The 20,379-nt window shown below is 39.4% G+C and overlaps 2 protein-coding genes across 4 annotated transcripts in view; one reads left to right on the top strand and one right to left on the bottom strand.

The window, feature by feature from the left end:
• The window catches only part of LOC133654040 (calsequestrin-2-like), a 37,179-nt gene extending 36,168 nt beyond the window's left edge, over positions 1–1,011 (bottom strand). Inside the window, exon 1 of the mRNA XM_062053991.1 lies at positions 545–1,011. The gene's annotated coding sequence lies outside the window, so the exon portion shown is untranslated. The remainder of the gene's footprint in view (positions 1–544) is intronic.
• Positions 1–20,379, top strand: part of timmdc1 (translocase of inner mitochondrial membrane domain containing 1) — a 38,913-nt gene that overhangs the window by 2,175 nt on the left and 16,359 nt on the right. Inside the window, exons 2-6 of one of the 3 annotated variants that reach the window (XM_062053993.1) lie at positions 556–620; positions 5,032–5,370; positions 5,433–5,598; positions 11,325–11,413; positions 19,488–19,555. In XM_062053993.1, the coding sequence (XP_061909977.1) occupies positions 5,054–5,370; positions 5,433–5,598; positions 11,325–11,413; positions 19,488–19,555 (640 nt within the window). In that variant the 5' untranslated portion in view covers positions 556–620; positions 5,032–5,053. Of the gene's footprint in view, positions 1–534; positions 621–5,031; positions 5,371–5,432; positions 5,599–11,324; positions 11,414–19,487; positions 19,556–20,379 lie in introns of all 3 variants that reach the window. The other 2 variants (XM_062053995.1, XM_062053994.1) reach the window with 2 other exon arrangements.

Here is a 20,379-nt window from a genome sequence, read left to right as displayed (position 1 = left end):
GGATGAAAGATTCGTAGATGAGGTACGTTACAGTGAAGGACTTGAGAGGCAGTGATGGACGTATCTTTTTTCGCTCTGACCGTAACTTAGGTACGAGCTGGCTCATTGGATTCCACACTCTCCTTTTTCTATTGTGGATCACAGATTTGTATTTTAAACCACCTCGGATACTATATCCTCTTGAAAATGAGAGTCGAGCACGCGAAATGGACATTTAAAGTGACTTTTATCTCCAAGACAATACATCGGTGACACACTTAGCTACTGAGCTAACGTGCTAGCGTCGTTCTCAAATGAAGATAGAAACAAAATAAATAAACCCCTGACTGGAAGGATAGACAGAAGACCAACAATAATATTAAACCATGTACATGTAACTACACGGTTAAAAATTCTCAGCCTGGTAAGGCTTAACTATGCTGTTGCTAACGACGCTAAGGCTAATTTAGCAACTTAGTAACCAGACCTCACAGAACTATGATCAAACATTAGCGCTCCACCTACGCCAGCCAGCCCTCATCTGCTCATCAACAGCCGTGCTCACCTGCGTTCCAGCGATCATCGGCGCGACGAAGGACTTCATCCGTGGGTTTGGCGGCAAGCATCGGCTAGGCGTCAGGGTAAGTAGTCCTTGTTGTGTTGCTGTAAGTATTGTAATGCCCCGCAGTGGAGAAGGAGTCACACAGACGAGGATGCGCTGCTCAATCGCTTTATTAACAAGCAGTAACTGGTTGTAGTTCAAAAAGTAACACACACACATACACGAGCTGCTGTTAGCCAAAACTCACGCTCACACACACTCAAGTTCTCCGCCAACTCACTCGCGCATGCGCGTTCCCCAAACCCTTAAAGACACAGTACACTAATGCAAATATCACAGATATTACAGTATTGTACTTAGCCGCTAAGACACCGATCGATCCCACCTACAACGTTCTTCTTTGCAGTCTCCATTGTTCATTAAACAAATTGCAAAAGATTCACCAACACAGATGTCCAGAATACTGTGGAATTTTGTCGAAGAAAACAAGAGGCTTTTTTTTTTTTTTTAATAATGTCCTGCCCAGCTTCTCGGGCAAATCATATAGCAGATGTAGATGCCCATATCGGCTGTTCAGATTTACTTTACAAAAGAGAAGTGTAGGATACTTCTCTTGTTGCCTTACTTGTATTTTGACTTTATTAAATGTATTTATATTATCATTTGGTGCAGCCGGGCCGGAGCAGGAGGGGATAGAAAGAGAGAAAAAGGAAGACCGAGGGGGGAATTGTGGGGACAAGAGGGGCATTAGACAGAGAGACAAAAACAACAACAGCAAACACAACAACAACAACAGAGCAACATCAGCAAATACGACATTTACAAATATGATGGTAAAAGTAATAGCAAATAAGCAGTTAGCGAAAATAAAAAAATAATACAGAAATGACAATGAGCATTATTACACTAAAAATGGAGAAATATGAATACCAATAGAAATAGTGCTATTGATAATAAACAATACCAATACTTTACCTTTATTATCAACAATACAATGTTCAAATGCAACAATACATATACGTAATGATAACTTGAGATACGAAAGAATGCAGAAAAATGGAGGGGAAGAAAGAGAAGCAACCTACATTAACCTTGTAGATTGTTATAGTAACAATAGGTTAAGCTTTGTCAGTGTGCCATGTGTTGTACCCAGTTTACCCTAGGGCAACAACGTTAATATATGTTTGATGAAACGTGATTATGTGCATGAGTGTATGTGTGCATATGTACTTGTATATGTACAGTATGTGTATATGTGTGCTTGTACAGTGAATGTATATGTACAGTATGTGTATATGTGTGTACAGTGAATGTATATGTACAGTATGTGTATACAGAATGTGTGTTTGAACAGTGAATGTATATGTACAGTATGTGTATATGTGTGTTTGTACAGTGAATGTATATGTACAGCATATGTATGTGTGTGTTTGTACAGTGAATGTATATAATAAATTAAATGATAAATGGGTTATACTTGTATAGCGCTTTTCTACCTTCAAGGTACTCAAAGCGCTTTGACAGTATTTCCACATTTACCCATTCACACACACATTCACACACTGATGGCGGGAGCTGCCATGCAAGGCGCTAACCAGCAGCCATCAGAGGCAAAGGGTGAAGTGTCTTGCCCAAGGACACAACGGACGTGACTAGGAAGGTATGTATGTGTATGTGTGTGTTTGTACAGTGAGTGTATATGTACAGTATGTGTATATGTATGTTTTTACAGTGAATGTATATGTACAGCATGCGTATACAGTATGTTTGTATAATGAATGTGCATGTGGATGTACGAACTTTCTGAGTGTGTAAATATGTACTGTATTTATTTGTATATGTATGTGGGAGCGTAGGTACATATGTATGTCTGTATGTATGTGTGTGAATATATGTGAATTTGCATGTACAATACATTTGACTCCCAGTGTGTGCGGGAGCCAGAGTACGGCCCCAGCCGCCCAGAGAGCCCATCCCAAAAACAGTAGGTGTGGTGCCCAGGGAACCAGGGGCCACCGCCCCCACGCAGCCAAGCCGGACAGCGACAGGAACCCCAGAGCCTGGCCCACCACGCCGCCCACAAGGGCCAGCAGAAGGCCGCAGACAGACGTACCCGGTAGAGGACAAGGCACGAGAAAAGCAGGGGGCAGCCAGACCCCAAGCCAGCGAGAGACCACACCCCACACGGACAGAAAGGCGGGACGCCCCGCCCGAGGGGCCCGGAGACCCCCCGCAACCAGACGGGAAGACCGCCCCCGCCCCACCGGCAACCGGGCCCCCACGACATGCTGACACACAAGGTCGCTACCCCAACAACTGGCCGACTCGCAGCACCTCGGAATACCCTGCAGCACCAAGCTACCACAGTAGACGCAGGGACCGGACCCAGCAGGCCCCAACCAAGACGGGCACCCGGAAGGGATGGACGGTGGGACCCAGGAGCTCCAGACACGCAGTCCGGATGCAGTAGAGGCTTTTCTATCGGGTCCGATGGGGTCCAACCGCTTCCGTTGCTTTTGTGACGTCACGCGCATAAATCATATCCAAAGGAGTTTTTCAACCGGAAGTGTGGCGGGAATTTTAAAATTGCACTTTATAAGTTAACCCGGCCGTATTGGCATGTGTTGCAATGTTAAGATTTCATCATTGATATATAAACTATCAGACTGCGTGGTTGGTAGTAGTGGGTTTCAGTAGGCCTTTAACATGTTATTTTTGACAACACTAATATATATATATATATATATATATAATTATGTAACCCTAATATACACATTCTAAATGGTGTCTGTAATTTAAAAAAAATAACACATAGACATTTGAAAAGGTATTAACTGTGAACACTTTTATACATGTGATTTATTATTGTTTTCAAAAACAGATTTGCAATTGTTTCAAAACAACATGTTTTATGTTATTGTGGGGTATTGCATGTAGAATTTTGAAGCGGAAATTAATTAATTCAATTTTGTAACAAGGCTATAACACCAAAATGTAGAAACATGAAGTGAATACGTCTTAGATACTCTGTATGCTTGTCAAAGATCCTATATGACGAAAGAGTTCATGTTTTTAGGAATCTTCTGTAAAATGTATAGTTGCAATATTCAATTGATATTACGGTAGCTACACACAATTCAGGTTATAGCTTCCAAGTGTGCGGCTGCACACTGAAATGTTCGTATGTTTGACTTTTCACCTGGCAGCAAAAATAAAAACTGGTGAACCACCGATACGTTTTTATCAGGGCCGATGCCGGTTATTAGTAATCAAGGAGGTGGATAACCGATATTTGGAGGCAATATTCATTGGCCGTAAAAATGAAGATGTTGCTGTAAAAAAATTGAAAAGTACAAACTTCAAACATTTAGTTTAATCTAAATGCTTTTAAGCATATATTTATTGAACAGCTTTTCAGATTTATTATTTTGTTACAGACAATATGCATCAATGTTTCAAATTCCTAGTAAAAAGTATGCTGCCACGAATAAATTAATGTATGGGAAACACTGGCCCATTTTTTAAAAATACAGCAGTCGTTCTTATTTGGTGCTGACTCCCATGCCAAGAATCAACACGGCCAGCTAAGAGATTCACTGAAAAAAGCAGGCAACTTTAGTTAGTTACTAGTACTAGAGGACTGGGATGTTATTACAATTTAAGGAGAGTCGGCTGCCTTAGCTTACCTTTTGAAATATGATTCTGCTTTGTGTCACGTGGGTGAGCTCTGTGTGCATTCACTGCTGATTGGCCGTTACAGTGATGTAGTTGGGACGATGCTGGACACAGATTAGTGACTGTAGACAGTGGTCAGCTGCATCAAAGCCAAAGTAACCCTTTTTAAATTGTTATTTTATCGGCTGTCGGATTTACATAAAATAAAGCAGATGCCGATGACAGGTGAAAGTAAAAAAATTAAATATTGTGCAAAAGTCAATTTTCCAAAGTCCTAATGTGACATAAATTCATTACATGCAAAGTGAGATAAGGCAAGCCTTTATTTCTTATAATTTTAATGATCACGGCTTACACTTTTTAAAAACCTCAAATTTAAAAAAAAAAAATCTGTTTCAACGTTTTCATAAACTGTAAGCCATAATCATCAAAATTATATCAAAAGAAGGCTTGAACTAGCTTGAGTTGCATGTATTAGATTCATCTTGTAAATCGAACTGCTGGAATAAACACAACTTTGCACAATATTCACATTTTTTGAGTTTGACCTGCATGTGTCAAATCATCTTGGCCGATAATCGGTCGATCTCAAATAAAAAAACATCTCAAATGACTGGCTTTAGTAAAGGACACTAAGTGATCGTGTTTTTAAAGGGCTTGCACTGCTTGAAAGCTGCTTATTTGGACAACCTCTCTACTCTGTGCCAGGGCTTCTTTTGCCTCAGGGCTGTTTGTTTTGTGGGGGAAGATGTGGCTACAGCAGCAATTGAACAGTCCCAGCTGTTAAGCCATGTGTTTGTCCCTCTGTGCTGCAGCCTTGACGCCAGCTGAAGCGTAATGCATCCAGAGCAGCCCACAACAGGCTTCACCCTTTGGAGACAACTGGCAGATTCAGCAGCCCGGGGCACATGGAGCACCGGCCTACTGCAGGGCCTGATCCAGAGTTCTGGGCCTCTTTGCCTCGGCCCCCTGCTCCCCAGGGTCCATGCAGCTGACATGGCTTCTGCCCAGCCGGCACAGATGCCCTCATCTCCCTCCTCCACCTGCGCTGCTCCTGCACACACTCTTACACCGAGCACCATGCCAAACAACCTGCGCAAGCCAGAATTCCCAGACACGGGCTGGGACCGCATTAAAGATCTTTTTCAGAAAAAGTTAGTAGCTTTTATATTTTCCTTTCGACTTGTACAATTGTCTGACCTTTGTCTTTCATTAGTGCAAGCCAGAGCTACTCAGAGGAGGTGACCAACGTCCTAAAAAGCGGATTTGCGGCTGCTTTATTAGGCTTTGTTTACGGTGGCCTGCCTGCAGCTCGCCACGCCAAGCAGAGATATATCCAAATGAACCAAGCTGAACTCTACAGTAGTCGTGTAGAAGCAGTGGTAAGTCAACCTTCCAAAGCATATTGATGCTAGCTAGCGTTATGTACAGACGACAGATAAGTGGCAAACAATAACACGGGGGCAGCAGCCACAGTAAGCCCAGACTCTCGAACAATGAGCTGTTACCACTTTACAATGTTTTGTTCTGTGCAGCTGGTATAGGCTCCAGCACCCCCCGGGACAAGCAATCGAAAGTATGGAATATGACAGAGTATAAATTGCATAATTGGCTGTGATGCATGTATTTTTTAGGGCTGTCAAATGATACATTTTTAAAATCAGATTACCGTATTTTTCGGTGTATAGATCGCTCCGGAGTATAAGTCGCACCGGCCGAAAATGCATAATAAAGAAGGAAAAAAACATATATAAGTCGCACTGGAGTATAAGTCACATTTTTTGGGGAAATTTATTTGATAAAACCCAACACCAAGAATAGACATTTGAAAGGCAATTTAAAGTAAATAAAGAATAGTGAACAACAGGCTGAATAAGTGTATGTTATATGACGCATAAATAACCAACTGAGAATGTGCCTGGTATGTTAACGTAAAATATTATGGTAAGAGTCATTCAAATAACTATAACATATAGAACATGCTATACGTTTACCAAACAATCTGTCACTCCTAATCGCTAAATCCCATGAAATCTTATACGTCTAGTCTCTTACCTGAATGAGCTAAATAATATTATTTGATATTTTACGGTAATGTGTTAATAATTTCACACATAAGTCGCTCCTGAGTATAAGTCGCCAAACTATGAAAAAAACTGCGACTTATAGTTCGAAAACTACGGTAAACACATTTTGGAATTTGGATTATTAATGCTTAATCACAGGTGATTACTCTCTTTCATAGTTGAAATTAGATTAATAAAAGTCCCCAATATTTGTACACAAAAGCAATTTTATTGTCAGAATGTCCTCCAGAAACGTTTTTTAAAGGTTTTACTTCAATGCATGGCATTTATTTGCACAGAACTTAACAACAGTTTTATCCAAATTTATTTCAGGCTGTATTAGCAGTTGATCTGATCGCTGACAGTATAGTGGTTAAGGTAAAAAAGCTTTTACGGTCAATATAAATTGCATGATTAAAGTGTGTACATGATTAATGCAATATTTTTTGTGATTAATCTTGGTTAACTTGTTAATTTTGACAAAGCTACTCCTTTTTTTTTTTTTTTAAAAGAACTAAAACATTTTATCCATATATTTAAAGACAAATCTGTGTTATGACCATTTTTTGTTACATTTGATCGTTTTGCAATATATTTTAATTGTTGCTGCTTATCTTATTACTACAATGTAACAAAGGGTTGCACTTTCTACTGCACTTAGTGTATTGACATATATTATTCTGCCCTCCCTGAATGATGGAGTTTAGTTTGGCAGATAAGTAAACAGTCCATAAAATTACAGATGAAAAATCTTCCAACTTGAGGTCGGTTGTCTACACCAGGGGGTCTTCAACCTTTTCCAGGACAGGGACACCCAAACTGATGGAAAGAAGGAGCGGGGACACCCTACTTACTGTATATATCTTGTATGAATTTGTCTTCTAAATGAAACTGATTGTAAAGGTACTTTTTATTGTGAAAGATTAAGATATTCAAAGAATACAGTATAGCGCCACCAATAGCTCATTCAATCAATCAATCAATCAATCAATCAATGTTTATTTATATAGCCCTAAATCACAAGTGTCTCAAAGGGCTGCACAAGCCACAACAACATCCGCGGTACAGAGCCCACATAAGGGCAAGGAAAAACTCACAACCCCAATGGGACGTCGATGTGAATGACTATGAGAAATCTTGGAGAGGACCGCATATGTGGGTGACCCCCCCACCCTCTAGGGGAGACCGGATGCAGTGGATGTCGAGTGGGTCTGACATAATATTGTGAAAGTCCAGTCCATAGTAGATCTAACATAATAGTGAGAGTCCAGTCCATAGCTAGATAGTAACTACAGCGCTAATAGCTAGCTGTCCTAAAGAGGAACTGCATTTGTGAGCCAAGCACACATGTTTTTCTCTTTTTTGTGTTTTCTAAATAGCAAAAAACGCTAGTAAGATGTGGCTAACAATGTAGTTAATGGGGATTTGATCTACTCTGCTTAAGGAGCCCTCTAAAAAAGCACAGCGCTTCACTTTTTCAATATTTTGTTATTCCAAAATGAAATAAATACATTTTTGTTGTCCAAATTTTTTGGACAATACCCTATAAGGACAATGTGAAAAGTTAAAAAATGTTTTGCTAATTTATTAAAAAATAAAGAACAAAAAACATGAAATATTTACATACAGTCGCAATCAAAAATTTACATACACTTGTAAAGAACATAATGTCATGGCTGTGTTGAGTTTCCAATACTTTCTACAACTCTTATTTTTTTGTGATAGAGTGATTGGAGCACATACTTGTTGGTCACAAAAAACATTCATGAAGTTTGGTTCTTTTATGAATTTATTATGGGTCTACTGAAAATGTGACCAAATCTGCTGGGTCAAAGGTATACATACATCAATGTTGATATTTGGTTACATGTCCCCTGGCAAGTTTCACTGCAATAAGGCACTTTTGGTAGCCATCCACAAGCTTCTGGTTGAATTTTTGACCACTCCTCTTGACAAAATTGGTGCAGTTCAGCTACATTTGTTTGTTTTCTGACATGGATTTGTTTCTTCAGCATTGTCCACACGTTTAAGTCAGAACTTTGGGAAGGCCATTCCAAAAGCTTAATTCTAGCCTGATTTAGCCATTCCTATACCGCTTTTGACGTGTGTTTGGGGTCATTGTCCTGTTGGAACACCCAACTGCGCCCAAGACCCAACCTCCGGGCTGATGATTTTAGGTTGTCCTGAAGAATTTGGAGGTAATCCTCCTTTTTCATTGTCCCATTTAAACCAACAAGTATGTGCTCCAACCACTCTATCACAAAAAAATATGAGTTGTAGAAATGATTGGAAACTCAAGACAGCTAGGACATTATGTTCTTTAAAAGTGTATGTAAACTTTTGATCGCTACTGTAAGTTTTCGCAGCTTTTGCTCAATACTTTGTTGATGCACCTTTGGCAGCAATTACAGCCTCAAGTCTTTTTGTATACGGGTTCCACAGGCCTGGCACGCCATTCCTCTTTGCGGCACCTCTCATGCGCCATCAGGTAGGATGGGAAGCATTGGTTTTATCCAGGTTGTTTCTGTACATTGCTGCATTTATCTTAGTCTGCAAAGAGGAATGTGCGAAACTGCCCAAAGATAGGTGTGCCAAGCCTGTGGCATCGCATTCAAAAAATAATTTAGGTTGTAATTGCTGCCAAAGGTGCATCAACAAAGTATTAAGCAAAAGCTGTGAATACTTACTGTACGTACGTGTGATTTTTTAATGTTTTTATTTGTAATTAATTTGCAAAATTTTGAAAAAAAAATCATATTGTCATTGTGGCGTATAGTCTGTAGAATTCTGAGGACAAAAATGTATTTATTCAATTTTGGAATAGGGCTGTAACATAACAAAATGTGGAAAAAGTAAAGCGCTGTGTATACTTTCCGGATGCACTGTATTCCAATTACGTGTTGTGACCACCATATTAACCAAGTATTAGCAACATTGTTATAGTAAGAGCTCGATCGCACCTTGATCACAGCGGTAACTAGCTTATGCAGCTATGGATATACTGAGCCGGTGAGCTGCTGCATCGCCTCTGAGTTGGTAAAAGTTTGTGCTAGATTGTAAATGTTGCCTCTCACCTGTGTAGTAGAAAGTTGTGACCATAAACGGAGAAGTTTGTCAACTTTGACATTCGATTTATACCTGAAGACAACGCAAAGGAGACTGGATCATATGCTCGTTTGCTTCCGTCATTTTTTATTTGAGAATTATGGTGATCATCTAACCAGGGAACACAAGTCTTGTGTTGACATATGAAACATCCCATCAGTCGGTATCCCATGACAGCAGACTTTGTACAGTATGTGATTGTTTTATTATCTGTGTATTTCTTGTTCAGCACTTAGCAATAGTGCTATATGATGCTTTGTGTTTGGCTCTGCTTATCACTCAGCATGTAAAACTAGCAGCTCATCCTTCTTATACTCAGGCTTCAAAATATAAGGTTCTGGATCATCATTTGTCCCGAAGTAGTTGATGTTGTAATGCCATAATTAGTATTTGTTGTTACAAAAATAGCCAATGCGCTCTGTAAAATCTATGTGCCACCATAATGCTTAAAATTGCCAAATGTGTAAATAGTACATATCATGAATGTGCCTTTTACCTCATAACATATTTACTTACAGCATGTATATAAAACGTTCATGGATGTTTTTGGATGTTCATTAGAGCGCTTTGAAAGCAAAATACAAACCCCGTTTCCATATGAGTTGGGAAATTGTGTTAGATGTAAATATAAACGGAATACAATGATTTGCAAATCCTTTTCAACCCATATTCAATTGAATACACTACAAAGACAAGATATTTGATGTTCAAACTCATAAACTTTATTTTTTTTTTGCAAATAATAATTAACTTAGAATTTCATAGCTGCATCACGTGCCAAAGTAGTTGGGAAAGGGCATGTTCACCACTGTGTTACATGGCCTTTCCTTTTAACAACACTCAGTAAACGGGAACTGAGGAGACACATTTTTTAAGCTTCTCAGGTGGAATTCTTTCCCATTCTTGCTTGATGTACAGCTTAAGTTGTTCAACAGTCCGGGGGTCTCCGTTGTGGTATTTTAGGCTTCATAATGCGCCACACATTTTCAATGAGAGATAGGTCTGGACTACAGGCAGGCCAGTCTAGTACCCGCACTCTTTTACTACTCTTTTACTATGTTTATATTTACATCTAACACAATTTCCCAACTCATATGGAAGCAGGGTTTGTAGATTGAATCCCCATTACCTGAAGACCACTGGTCTATACAACCATTCAGCGACCTCAGATCTACACAATGACGTTACTGTAAAACTAAGCACACAAAGGAAATAACATTAATGTACACATGAATTTCACATACATTTAGGAATCATGTTAAATCTACAATCCAGCTTGGTATAAACTGAAAAAACTAATAAAACCAAACAGGATGATGTTTGACTCTTTTGCACTACCTTAATGCTAACATACAATGGACAAACCCATTGATGGAAATTAGCATTGCAATCTTTTTAAACATTTACAAATGTTCAAACATTTTTTTAACAGAACAAAATTGACAAAACATAAAATGTATTTCTACTTGCATACATATGCAACTCTTTGGAAAAGAATATTGACCACTAAGTTTGTTCTAGCAGGCAAGTCTGCTGCTCTCTGAACTCTGTGACCCGTTTGTGAATGTTTGCTCACTACAGAAACATATTGCTCAAACCTCAAAGACAAATTTTAAAAACAAATAACATAGTCAATGTTTTGTGAATATGATTGCCAGAAGATGGCAGCACTTATAACATCTTGTAAAGTTTTACCAACTTGTGCTGCAAAATCAAAAAAAAAAAAACAACAACACTTTTTACTTGTGGTGAAATCCCTGTGCTTGTTATAGACAAACTATAATTACCACCAAAGTCCAATTACGCGTTTAGATGTGGGGTCTGTACGTGCTATTGTACAAATTGATATTTCATTCTTTATGTATTTGTTCTAATTTAAAATGACCTTTACAAGACTGGTGATTGTTAATTGTTCTTGTCTTTGTGTTTTGTATCAGCGTGCGGCCCACAATGCAGCTATCCGCGGTTTTGTGAGATATGGAATCCGATGGAGCTGGAGAATCGCTGCATTCGTCACCCTTTTCAAGTGAGATTAAAAATATCATCTAATGCTGTGTGTGGATGAGAAACTTTTTAGCCGAGGGGATTTGAAGTTAAATGTATGTCACAATTAAGTGGCTGCCGAGTCACTCACACGCAGAACGCAAACCTGAGCTAATGCAGCCAACTTCCCTCTTGCTCGCCGACATCCCATGTCCCTCATCATTGTCAGCAGGCACCATCTTGTAGAGGCACACACTCAAAGTCACATATGTTACAGTACATTGCGTGAACCAACTTTACAACAGACTGGGGATTGTATGGCTGGCCACTACAGTTACTGTAAATTAATACGTGGGAAACACTGAGTCATCGCTGTGAGACATATTCTGGCAATGGTGTGCTACGATGGCAAAGAGGAATTACCAGCAATTCGTAAATAAAAACAGAATACAATGATTTGCAAATCCTTTTCAACTTATATTCAATTGAATAGACTGCAAAGACAAGATAGTTAATTTCGGAACTGAGAAACATATTTTTTTTTTTGCAAATCATTAACTTAGAATTTAATGGCAGCAACACATTGCACACAAGTTGGCACAGGGGAATTTTCTTTTAACAACACTCAGTAAATGTTTGGGAACTGAGGAGACACATTTTTGAAGCTTTTCCGGTGGAATTCTTTCCCATTTTTGCTTGATGTACAGCTTAAGTTGTTCAACAGTTCGGGGTCTCCGTTGTGGTATTTTAGGCTTCATAATGCGCCACACATTTTCAATGGGAGACAGGTCTGGACTACAGGCAGGCCAGTCTAGTACCCGCACTCTTTTACTATGAAGCCACGTTGATGTAACATGTGCAGAATGTGGCTTGGCATTGTCTTGCTGAAATAAGCAGGGGCGTCCATAAAAAAGACGTTGCTTGGATGGCAACATATGTTGCTCCAAAACTTGTATGTACCTTTCAGCATTCATGGTGCCTTCACAGATGTGTAAGTTACCCATGCCTTGGGCACTAATACACCCCCATACCATCACAGATGCTGCCTTTTGAACTTTGCACCTATAACAGTCCAGATGGTTCCTTTCTTCTTTGGTCCGGAGAACAGGACGTCCACAGTTTCCAAAAACAATTTGAAATGTGGACTCCTCAGACCACAGAACACTTTTCCACTTTGCATCAGTCCATCTTAGATGAGCTCGAGCCCAGCGAAGCCGGCGGCATTTCTGGGTGTTGTTGATAAATGGCTTTCGCTTTACATGGCAAAGTTTTAACTTGCACTTACAGATGTAGCGATGAACTGTAGTTACTGACAGTGGTTTTCTGAAGTGTTCCTGAGCCCATGTGGTGATATATCTTTTACACACTGATGTCTCTTTTTGATGCAGTACCGCCTGAGGGGCCGAAGGTCACGGGCATTCAATGTTGGTTTTCGGTTTCTCTAGATTCTCTGACCCTTTTGATGACATTATGGACCATGGATGGTGAAATCCCTAAATTCCTTGCAATAGCTCATTGAGAAATGTTGTTCTTAAACTGCTGGACAATTTGCTCACGCATTTGTTCACAGTGGTGACCCTCGCCCATTCCTTGTTTGTGAATGGCTGAACATTTCAAGGAAGCTGCTTTTATACCCAATCATGGCACCCACCTGTTCCCAATTTGCCTGTTCACCTGTGGGATGTTCCAAATAAGTGTTTGATGAGCATTCCTCAACTTTCTCAGTCTTTTTTTGCCACTCGTGCCAGATTTTTTGAAACATGTTTCAGGCATCAAATTCCAAATGAGCTAATATTTGCAAAAAATAAAGTTTACTAGTTCGAACGTTAAGTATCTTGTCTTTGCAGTGTATTCAATTGAATATAAGTTGAAAAGGATTTGCTAATCATAGTATTCTGTTTTTATTTACGACTTACACAACGTGCCAACTTCACTGGTTTTGTATATATCGGTATTTGAGTCTGTATGTATTATATTTACCCTGTATAAATGGGAGAAAACCTCGTACCTTGGCTTAGAAGTTAAATTAGCTTTGTTTCGGTGGTGCTATCTGAAATCAATGCTGGTTCTAGAAAACTTTAACATTTTAACATAAAACATGCTGTTTTGTATCATAAATAGGGCTGTGGCAATTTATTTAATTTGATTAGAAAAAAGCTTAAATTTGTATTTTGTTGCTTCGACTAATCGTTGAATGAGTATAACTAATATACATTGATACAACCGAACTGCATGGAGTGCCCAGAAGTTTAAATGGGAACTGCAATTTTTTTTGGTGAATTTTCCTATCATTCATAATGTCTACGTAAGACAAGAACACGTATGTTGTCTTGCTTTCATGCTTTCTAAATCATAAATAAACGCTAGCAAAAGTCAGCTAACAATGAACGTAATGGGAGTCGCTCTATTCCATCTATAAAGCGCTCTTAAAAACATCCAAACACCTCCATCAATGTTTTACATACGCACTGTAAGTATATATGGAATGTAGTAACAGGCACATTCAATAAAAACATGTAATATGTACATATTTTGCTTATGTTAAGCATACGGCAGCGTATTATTTCGCCGATGCATCACAACGTTTGCTTTTCCCCTCAACAACACTAATACTCAACGACTACTTTGGGAGAAGTGATGATCCAGAATCTTATAAATTTGAGCCTGAATATACGGAGGATGAGCTACAAGATTTAGAAGCTGAGTAATAAGCAAATCCAGCTTTAGTGAAACACTAAGCATCATGTAGTAGTATTGCTAAGTGCTAAACAAGATATACAACTTTTGAACATTAAAAAAACATTCACTTACTGTACAATGTCTGTTCTCAGTGGGATGCCGACTGAGGGTATATTCATATATTCCCGTTTAGATGAAGAATTAATAATATTGCTCGCGCAGGTTTAAAAACAAAAACGCAAACAGGTGCTTTTTGTGTATTTCTCGCCATGTCCGGTTGTAAATTGAACATGAAAGTTGACCAGTTCTCGGCTTTTTGGCCATGACCTTTTACTATACGAGAGAGACATGATTTATAGTCTAGAATTAACTTTCACCAAATCAAAGGCGATGCAGCAGTAGCTCAGTAAAATGTTTTCAATTTTATGGAGATGAAAGAAGGCGGTTTTAGTAACACTTTTAATGTGAAGTGAAGTGAAGTGAATTACATTTATATAGCGCTTTTTCTCAAGTGACTCAAAGCGCTTTACATAGTGAAACCCAATATCTAAGTTACATTCAAACCAGTGTGGGTGGCACTGGGAGCAGGTGGGTAAAGTGTCTTGCCCAAGGACACAACGGCAGTGACTAGGATGGCGGAAGCGGGGATCGAACCTGCAACCCTCAAGTTGCTGGCACGGCCGCTCTACCAACCGAGCTATACCGCTCACACTCAGTGTGTGACTCAAACGAGAGAGTTGGGTCGACGATAATACCAAGATTCTTTACCGAGTCGCTTTGTATAATTGTTTTGTTGTCAAATGTTAAGATGGTATTATTAAATAGGTGTCGGGGTCTAGCAGGACCGAAAATCAGCATTTCTATTTTCTTAGCGTTAGGATGCAAAAAGTGGTTGGACATCCATTGTTTGATTAAGACACGCCTCCAGGTGACTACAATCTGGCGTGTTGGTCAGCTTTAGGGGCATGTAGAGTTGGGATTCATCAGCATAACCGTGAAAGCTAACGCCCTATTTGCGTATGATGTCACCTAGTGGCAGCATGTAGATGCTGATGAGTGCAGGGCAAAGAACCGAACCCTGTTGAACTCCGCACGTTACCTTAACATACTCCGAGGTCACATTGTTATGGGAGATGCACTGCATCCTGTCAGTAAGATAGGAGTTAAACCAAGAAAAGTCTAAGTCTGACATACCAATACATGTTTTGATACATGTTAATAGAATGTTATGATCTACGATATCGAAAGCATTGGTGAGATCAAGTAGCAGCAACATGTATGACGCATCAGCGTCCATAGTTAGCAATAGATCATTAGTCACTTTTGCAGGGGCAGTCTCAGTCGAGTGATTTTCCCTGAGACCAGACTGAAAGAGAGTTGTTAGATGCTAAGTGTTCATTTAGCTGCTGTGCAACAATTGTTTCGAGGATTTTCGAGATAAAGGGAAGGTGGGACACCGGCCGGTAGTTTACAATGAGGTTAAAATCGAGGTTAGGTCTTTTGAGCCGAGGGTGAATAACAGCAGTTTTGAATGCTAGGGGAACAGTACCAGAGGAAAGTGATAAGTTAATAATATTTAGCACTGATGGTCCTAATATTAGAAACAGCTCCTTGATAAGTTTCCCAGGAAGTGGGTCAAGTAAACATGTTGTTTGTTTTGTCCCATTTACGAGTTGCAGGTGTTCCTCTGTTATTTGTTCAAAAAGAGAGCGATTATTTTGGAGCTCAATATCTATATACATATAATATATACATGCGTATTTGCGTTAATAGAACTCAATTGTAGCTGGGATGTGCTATCTTTAATCTCCTCTCTAATGAGTTCTATTTTCTTAATAAAGAATTGCATAAAGTCGTCAGCCAAGTGGGTGGAGCTATTCAGAGAAGACCCTTGTTGGGTTAGCGATGCTACTGTAATAAACAAATATTTAAGATTGTTTTTATTGAAGCGGATGGGATTTAAGTAGTAATTAGTTTTAGCTATGGTAAGAGCGTATTTATAAGTTATTAAGCTATCCATGCTTGATGGAAAACCTCAAGTTCAGCCAATTTGCGTTCCAGCTTTCTACATGATAGTTTAAGAACTCTGGTTTCCTCTGTGAACCAGGGGGTATGCCTTTTAGGGGCCTTTTTTAGCTATACTATCAATGACGTTGCGCAGGGCAACGGTTAAGTTGTTAGTGAGGTTATCGATAGAGCCCACATAATTTGGGAATGGTGGCCAATACCTAGGACAATAGGCCAGCAAGAGTTGTAGTTGTGGCAGCATTAATATGGTGGCATTGATTATTAGTAGTTTGTTGACAATGAGTCAGATTTTAAAATTTTATAAGGTAGTGATCGGACATTACTTTAGTGTACTGGAGTATCATAACTTTAGAGGTTGTGACACCCCGGACGAGGACTAGATCTATTGTATTACCGTTGCGATGTGTGGGTTAATTTATTATTTGTGTAAGACCACAGCTATCAATTATAGTCTGGAGCGCCATGAATACGGGGTATTCATATGGATAATTAAATCCCTCATTATAATTATATCAGCAACAAACTCTGAAAATTCCCTGATAAAGTCCGAATAGGGCCCAGGGGGGCGATAGATAACAGCCGGACAGAGAGGTAGCGGTGTGACAGACGTCATAGTAAGCACCTCAAATGATAAATATTAATTACTTATGTTAAGGCTATGGTTAAGGTTTTTATTGAATGTTAGTGCGACCCCTTCACCCCTTTTAAGGGGACGGGCAATATATGCACTCGTATAAGAGGAAATGCCTCGTTAAGTGGAAAAAATTCATTTGAGACCAATGACGTTAAGATTGTTGTCTCTACTGACCTCATTAACTAATAATCTTTTGGGAGACAATGGTCTAATATTTAAAAAGCCCATATTAAAGGTAGTGGGCTGTTTTGAGGCATTTTTGTTAATGGTATCCGTAGGGGTGCAAAGGGGTGGAAAGTTTCAGGTAAATTCCCGGAAACTTTCCGGAAATTTACCACGTGAAGTTAAGCTCGGGAAGTTTGTAAATTTTGACCATTTTTTGATTATTCAAAGTTGGACAATGTCCATCTTATTCTGTAGAATAAGATGAGAAGCTTGTAAAACACTAATGCAATGCCACACACAGATATAAATAGTCAGCTAAACAATTGGAGTAGTCTTTAAAAATATTTTACTGATGCACAAATGAATAGAAATAGGCTAGATGAATAAATAAACACTCAATCAGCATGCTAAATCAAACTATAACCTACATTCTTGTATGACAACAGAATGGCTAGCAGAACAGAATGCAAAGAAAACTACACGTTTTGATTTAGTATTTGCTAATTGAACTTTACAGATCACAAAAAAGGTACATTTGGATCGCTAACGTTGTTAGCATAAATGAATGGGATTTAACATAGACAAAATTAGCATCACGGCTAACAGAGAAATATTTTCGGTTCATTATGAGACTGTGGTGGTACATAAACCTAGCTAGCTAGAGATATTGGCCCCAAAATCATTTAACAAGTACAGGAACAGCTAGCTAGCTTGAGTGGAAGTCTGCTGGAGTAGTCTACAGTCATACAGTAACAAGCAATTACACCTCTATTAAACTTAAATGCCATAGTTCAAATATATTTACCACAGTAATATCATCAAAACTTACCTGACTGGATTAAGTCCTTGGGCTCAAATACTAGTGTGGACTCAATAGCCCTGCTGTAGTGTGTAGCATGCTGGGAATGATCTGTGCATGTGATGGAAGAATGCACTGCACATGTGATGAAGGAATGCACTGTGAAGGGTTGAAATTCAACTGAATTGCATTAAATCAGGTTGTTTTAGCTAATAATCATGCTGCAAGATCTAGCATGTTGCATTCAATGTTTATTCCCATTAATTTCCCATTAATTCCCATGCAAAATTTCCAACTTTGAATTTTCCCGGAATTTTGCAACCCTAGGTATTCGTAGTACTGATATTATTAACGTTACGTCTATTTCGACCTCAATAATTTTGATCACATCTAGGAATAATATGGTGGGGATCTTGAGATACAGTAATTTGCTTTGTGTTGTGATAGATTTAACGCTTCACAATTTGCCACCTCAGTAGAATGCAGAAAAAAACATTCTGTGAGTCATATATAATTCTACGAGAAATGCTATTTGTGCAGGAATTTTCCACCCTGGCACTGGTTAATTATAGCTTAACTGACTCCTCACTCGGGTTGACAGGCACTGTAATTGCCTGTGTCTGAGCTTGCTCTAGTGTAGTTAGTCAAATGTGACTCAACCAGTAATCTATGTTCCTAGATAGAGGGATGCGCCTTCCAGGTTAGGGTGAAGGCCGTCCTTCCTCAGCAAGCCTGGCTTGCCCCAGAAAGAGGGCCAATTATCAATAAACTTTAGTCCCTGTTCTCTACAAAAACTAGCCAGCCACTTGTTTAGCAAGACTAAGCTGTTATACCTTTCATCATTGCCTCTCGTAGGCATGGGGCCCATGACAAGTACTCGTTGCATCTTTCTCGCAAGATTACAAGTTTAAACTATGTTCCTCTTTGTAATCTCTGACTGTCTCATCCTAGTGTCATTGGAAACGACGTGTACAACTATGTTCGTGTAGCTAGTGGTGCGATTAGCCTGTCGTATGTGTTTACTGAGCCCGAAGCTAATCCCTAAGATTAGCTTCAAGGTCGAATGCTTGGGCATCAGGATTTCCATATTTTCATCAATACATGTCCTCTGTTTAAAACTTTTTTAACACCTGAAATTATTATAGCTTTTACAGCCTTATTATAGCCTTTATTGACCTAATATGATTCAGCACGGTGTAGATTATCGTAGCAACGCTATGCTCGTACTGCTTTGCCAAATCGGCAACACCGAAACCTCGACCGTGTTTTTCAATTATTTTTTTCTTTGCTTATTGTTGTCAGCACTGTCCCTCACACTCACTTTATTCTGCCCCATTGTTGGCAAAACTTAGTTTTGTCTTTTTAGTTCTTAGCTAATTCAAACGAATGAATGTTTGGGGCATCTCTTATGGGGTTCACTGTGACATTGTGAACTAGTAGTGAAGAGACTTATAACCCAGATTTTTGTTTGCAACCTAAAGCATCACAATTAGCCGAGAGACAGCTCTCGACGTGCTCTTGTAAGCCGAGGTACCAATATACTTTCAAACTTGTGCACCCAAGTTTGTATTGTTTCATGTGCATGCAAAGTTTTAGTGTATATACCCTTCTGATCATATATACTGTATATACCCTTCTGACCATAGAGGTCTATGTGGACATTTTACGATTGTGATGCATTATCTTAAGAGTTGTAGTTCTAAATTTCAGCTGGCTATTTCATCACAACAATTTATTGAGCAAGTGCTAGATTATTTTTTGTTTTGATTACATTTTTTGTGTGTCTCCCATGTTCTTCCATCCTTCCTCCAGTTCTGTCAGCACCGGCCTATCGGTTTACCGGGACAAATACACCCTTGGCAATTTTGCCGCAGCTGGAGGTGAGTGCAGGAGTTCTTCTGCTACCCCCATTGTCCAAGTCAGACCTCCTATTGTAGTTCATTGTTTTTACAATAAGGGGCTTGTAATAAATTGCAACTGCCATTCAGTTAAAAACAATGCTCACCGTGCTTCCATCGTAAAATAGTTTCTGATACTGTATGGACTGAGCAGCCAGCACAGACATATCAAAGTGGCACAGCGGCATGAAAAAATGTGCGTGTGTATGTATATTAGGGCTGTCAAAATTAACTACCGTAATTTCCGGACTATAAGCCGCACCTGACTATAAGCCGCACCAGCTAAATTTAGGGGAAAATACAGATTGCTCCATATATAAGCCGCACCCGACTATAAGCCGCAGGGTTTTGATGTGTAATTAGCGTAGTATATAGGGGTTCCTGCTACCACGGAGGGGATTGTCGGGACAGAGATGACTGTTTGGGAACGCAAAGCGTCCCATTTATTAACAATAAATCTTTCAATCATTCAATCAAACTTTCACATCTTTGACATGGCGAACAGCATTCGTGCAGAGTACAAATAATACAACGGTGCAAAGTAATACAAAGTGCTCGCCTGTACGTTATCAAAATAACCAGCCTACCGGTATATGAAAAGTCAGTCTTTAATCATTGTGTCATCGTCTTCCTCCCGCGTACTAAAACCACCGAAATCCTCTTCGTCGGTGTCGGAGAAGAACAGGCCGTAAATAAGCTGCACCCTTGTATAAGCCGCAGGGACCAGAACGAGGGGAAAAAGTAGCGGCTTATAGTCCGGAAATTACGGTAGTTAACTCAATTGATTAATTACAAAAAAGTCTTGC

Source organism: Entelurus aequoreus, linkage group LG07, assembly GCF_033978785.1.
Source record: "Entelurus aequoreus isolate RoL-2023_Sb linkage group LG07, RoL_Eaeq_v1.1, whole genome shotgun sequence".
In the NCBI taxonomy this organism is placed as follows: Eukaryota; Metazoa; Chordata; class Actinopteri; order Syngnathiformes; family Syngnathidae; genus Entelurus; species Entelurus aequoreus.
Note: the sequence above shows the minus strand (reverse complement) of the source record. Positions and strands in the feature narration are given on the sequence as shown.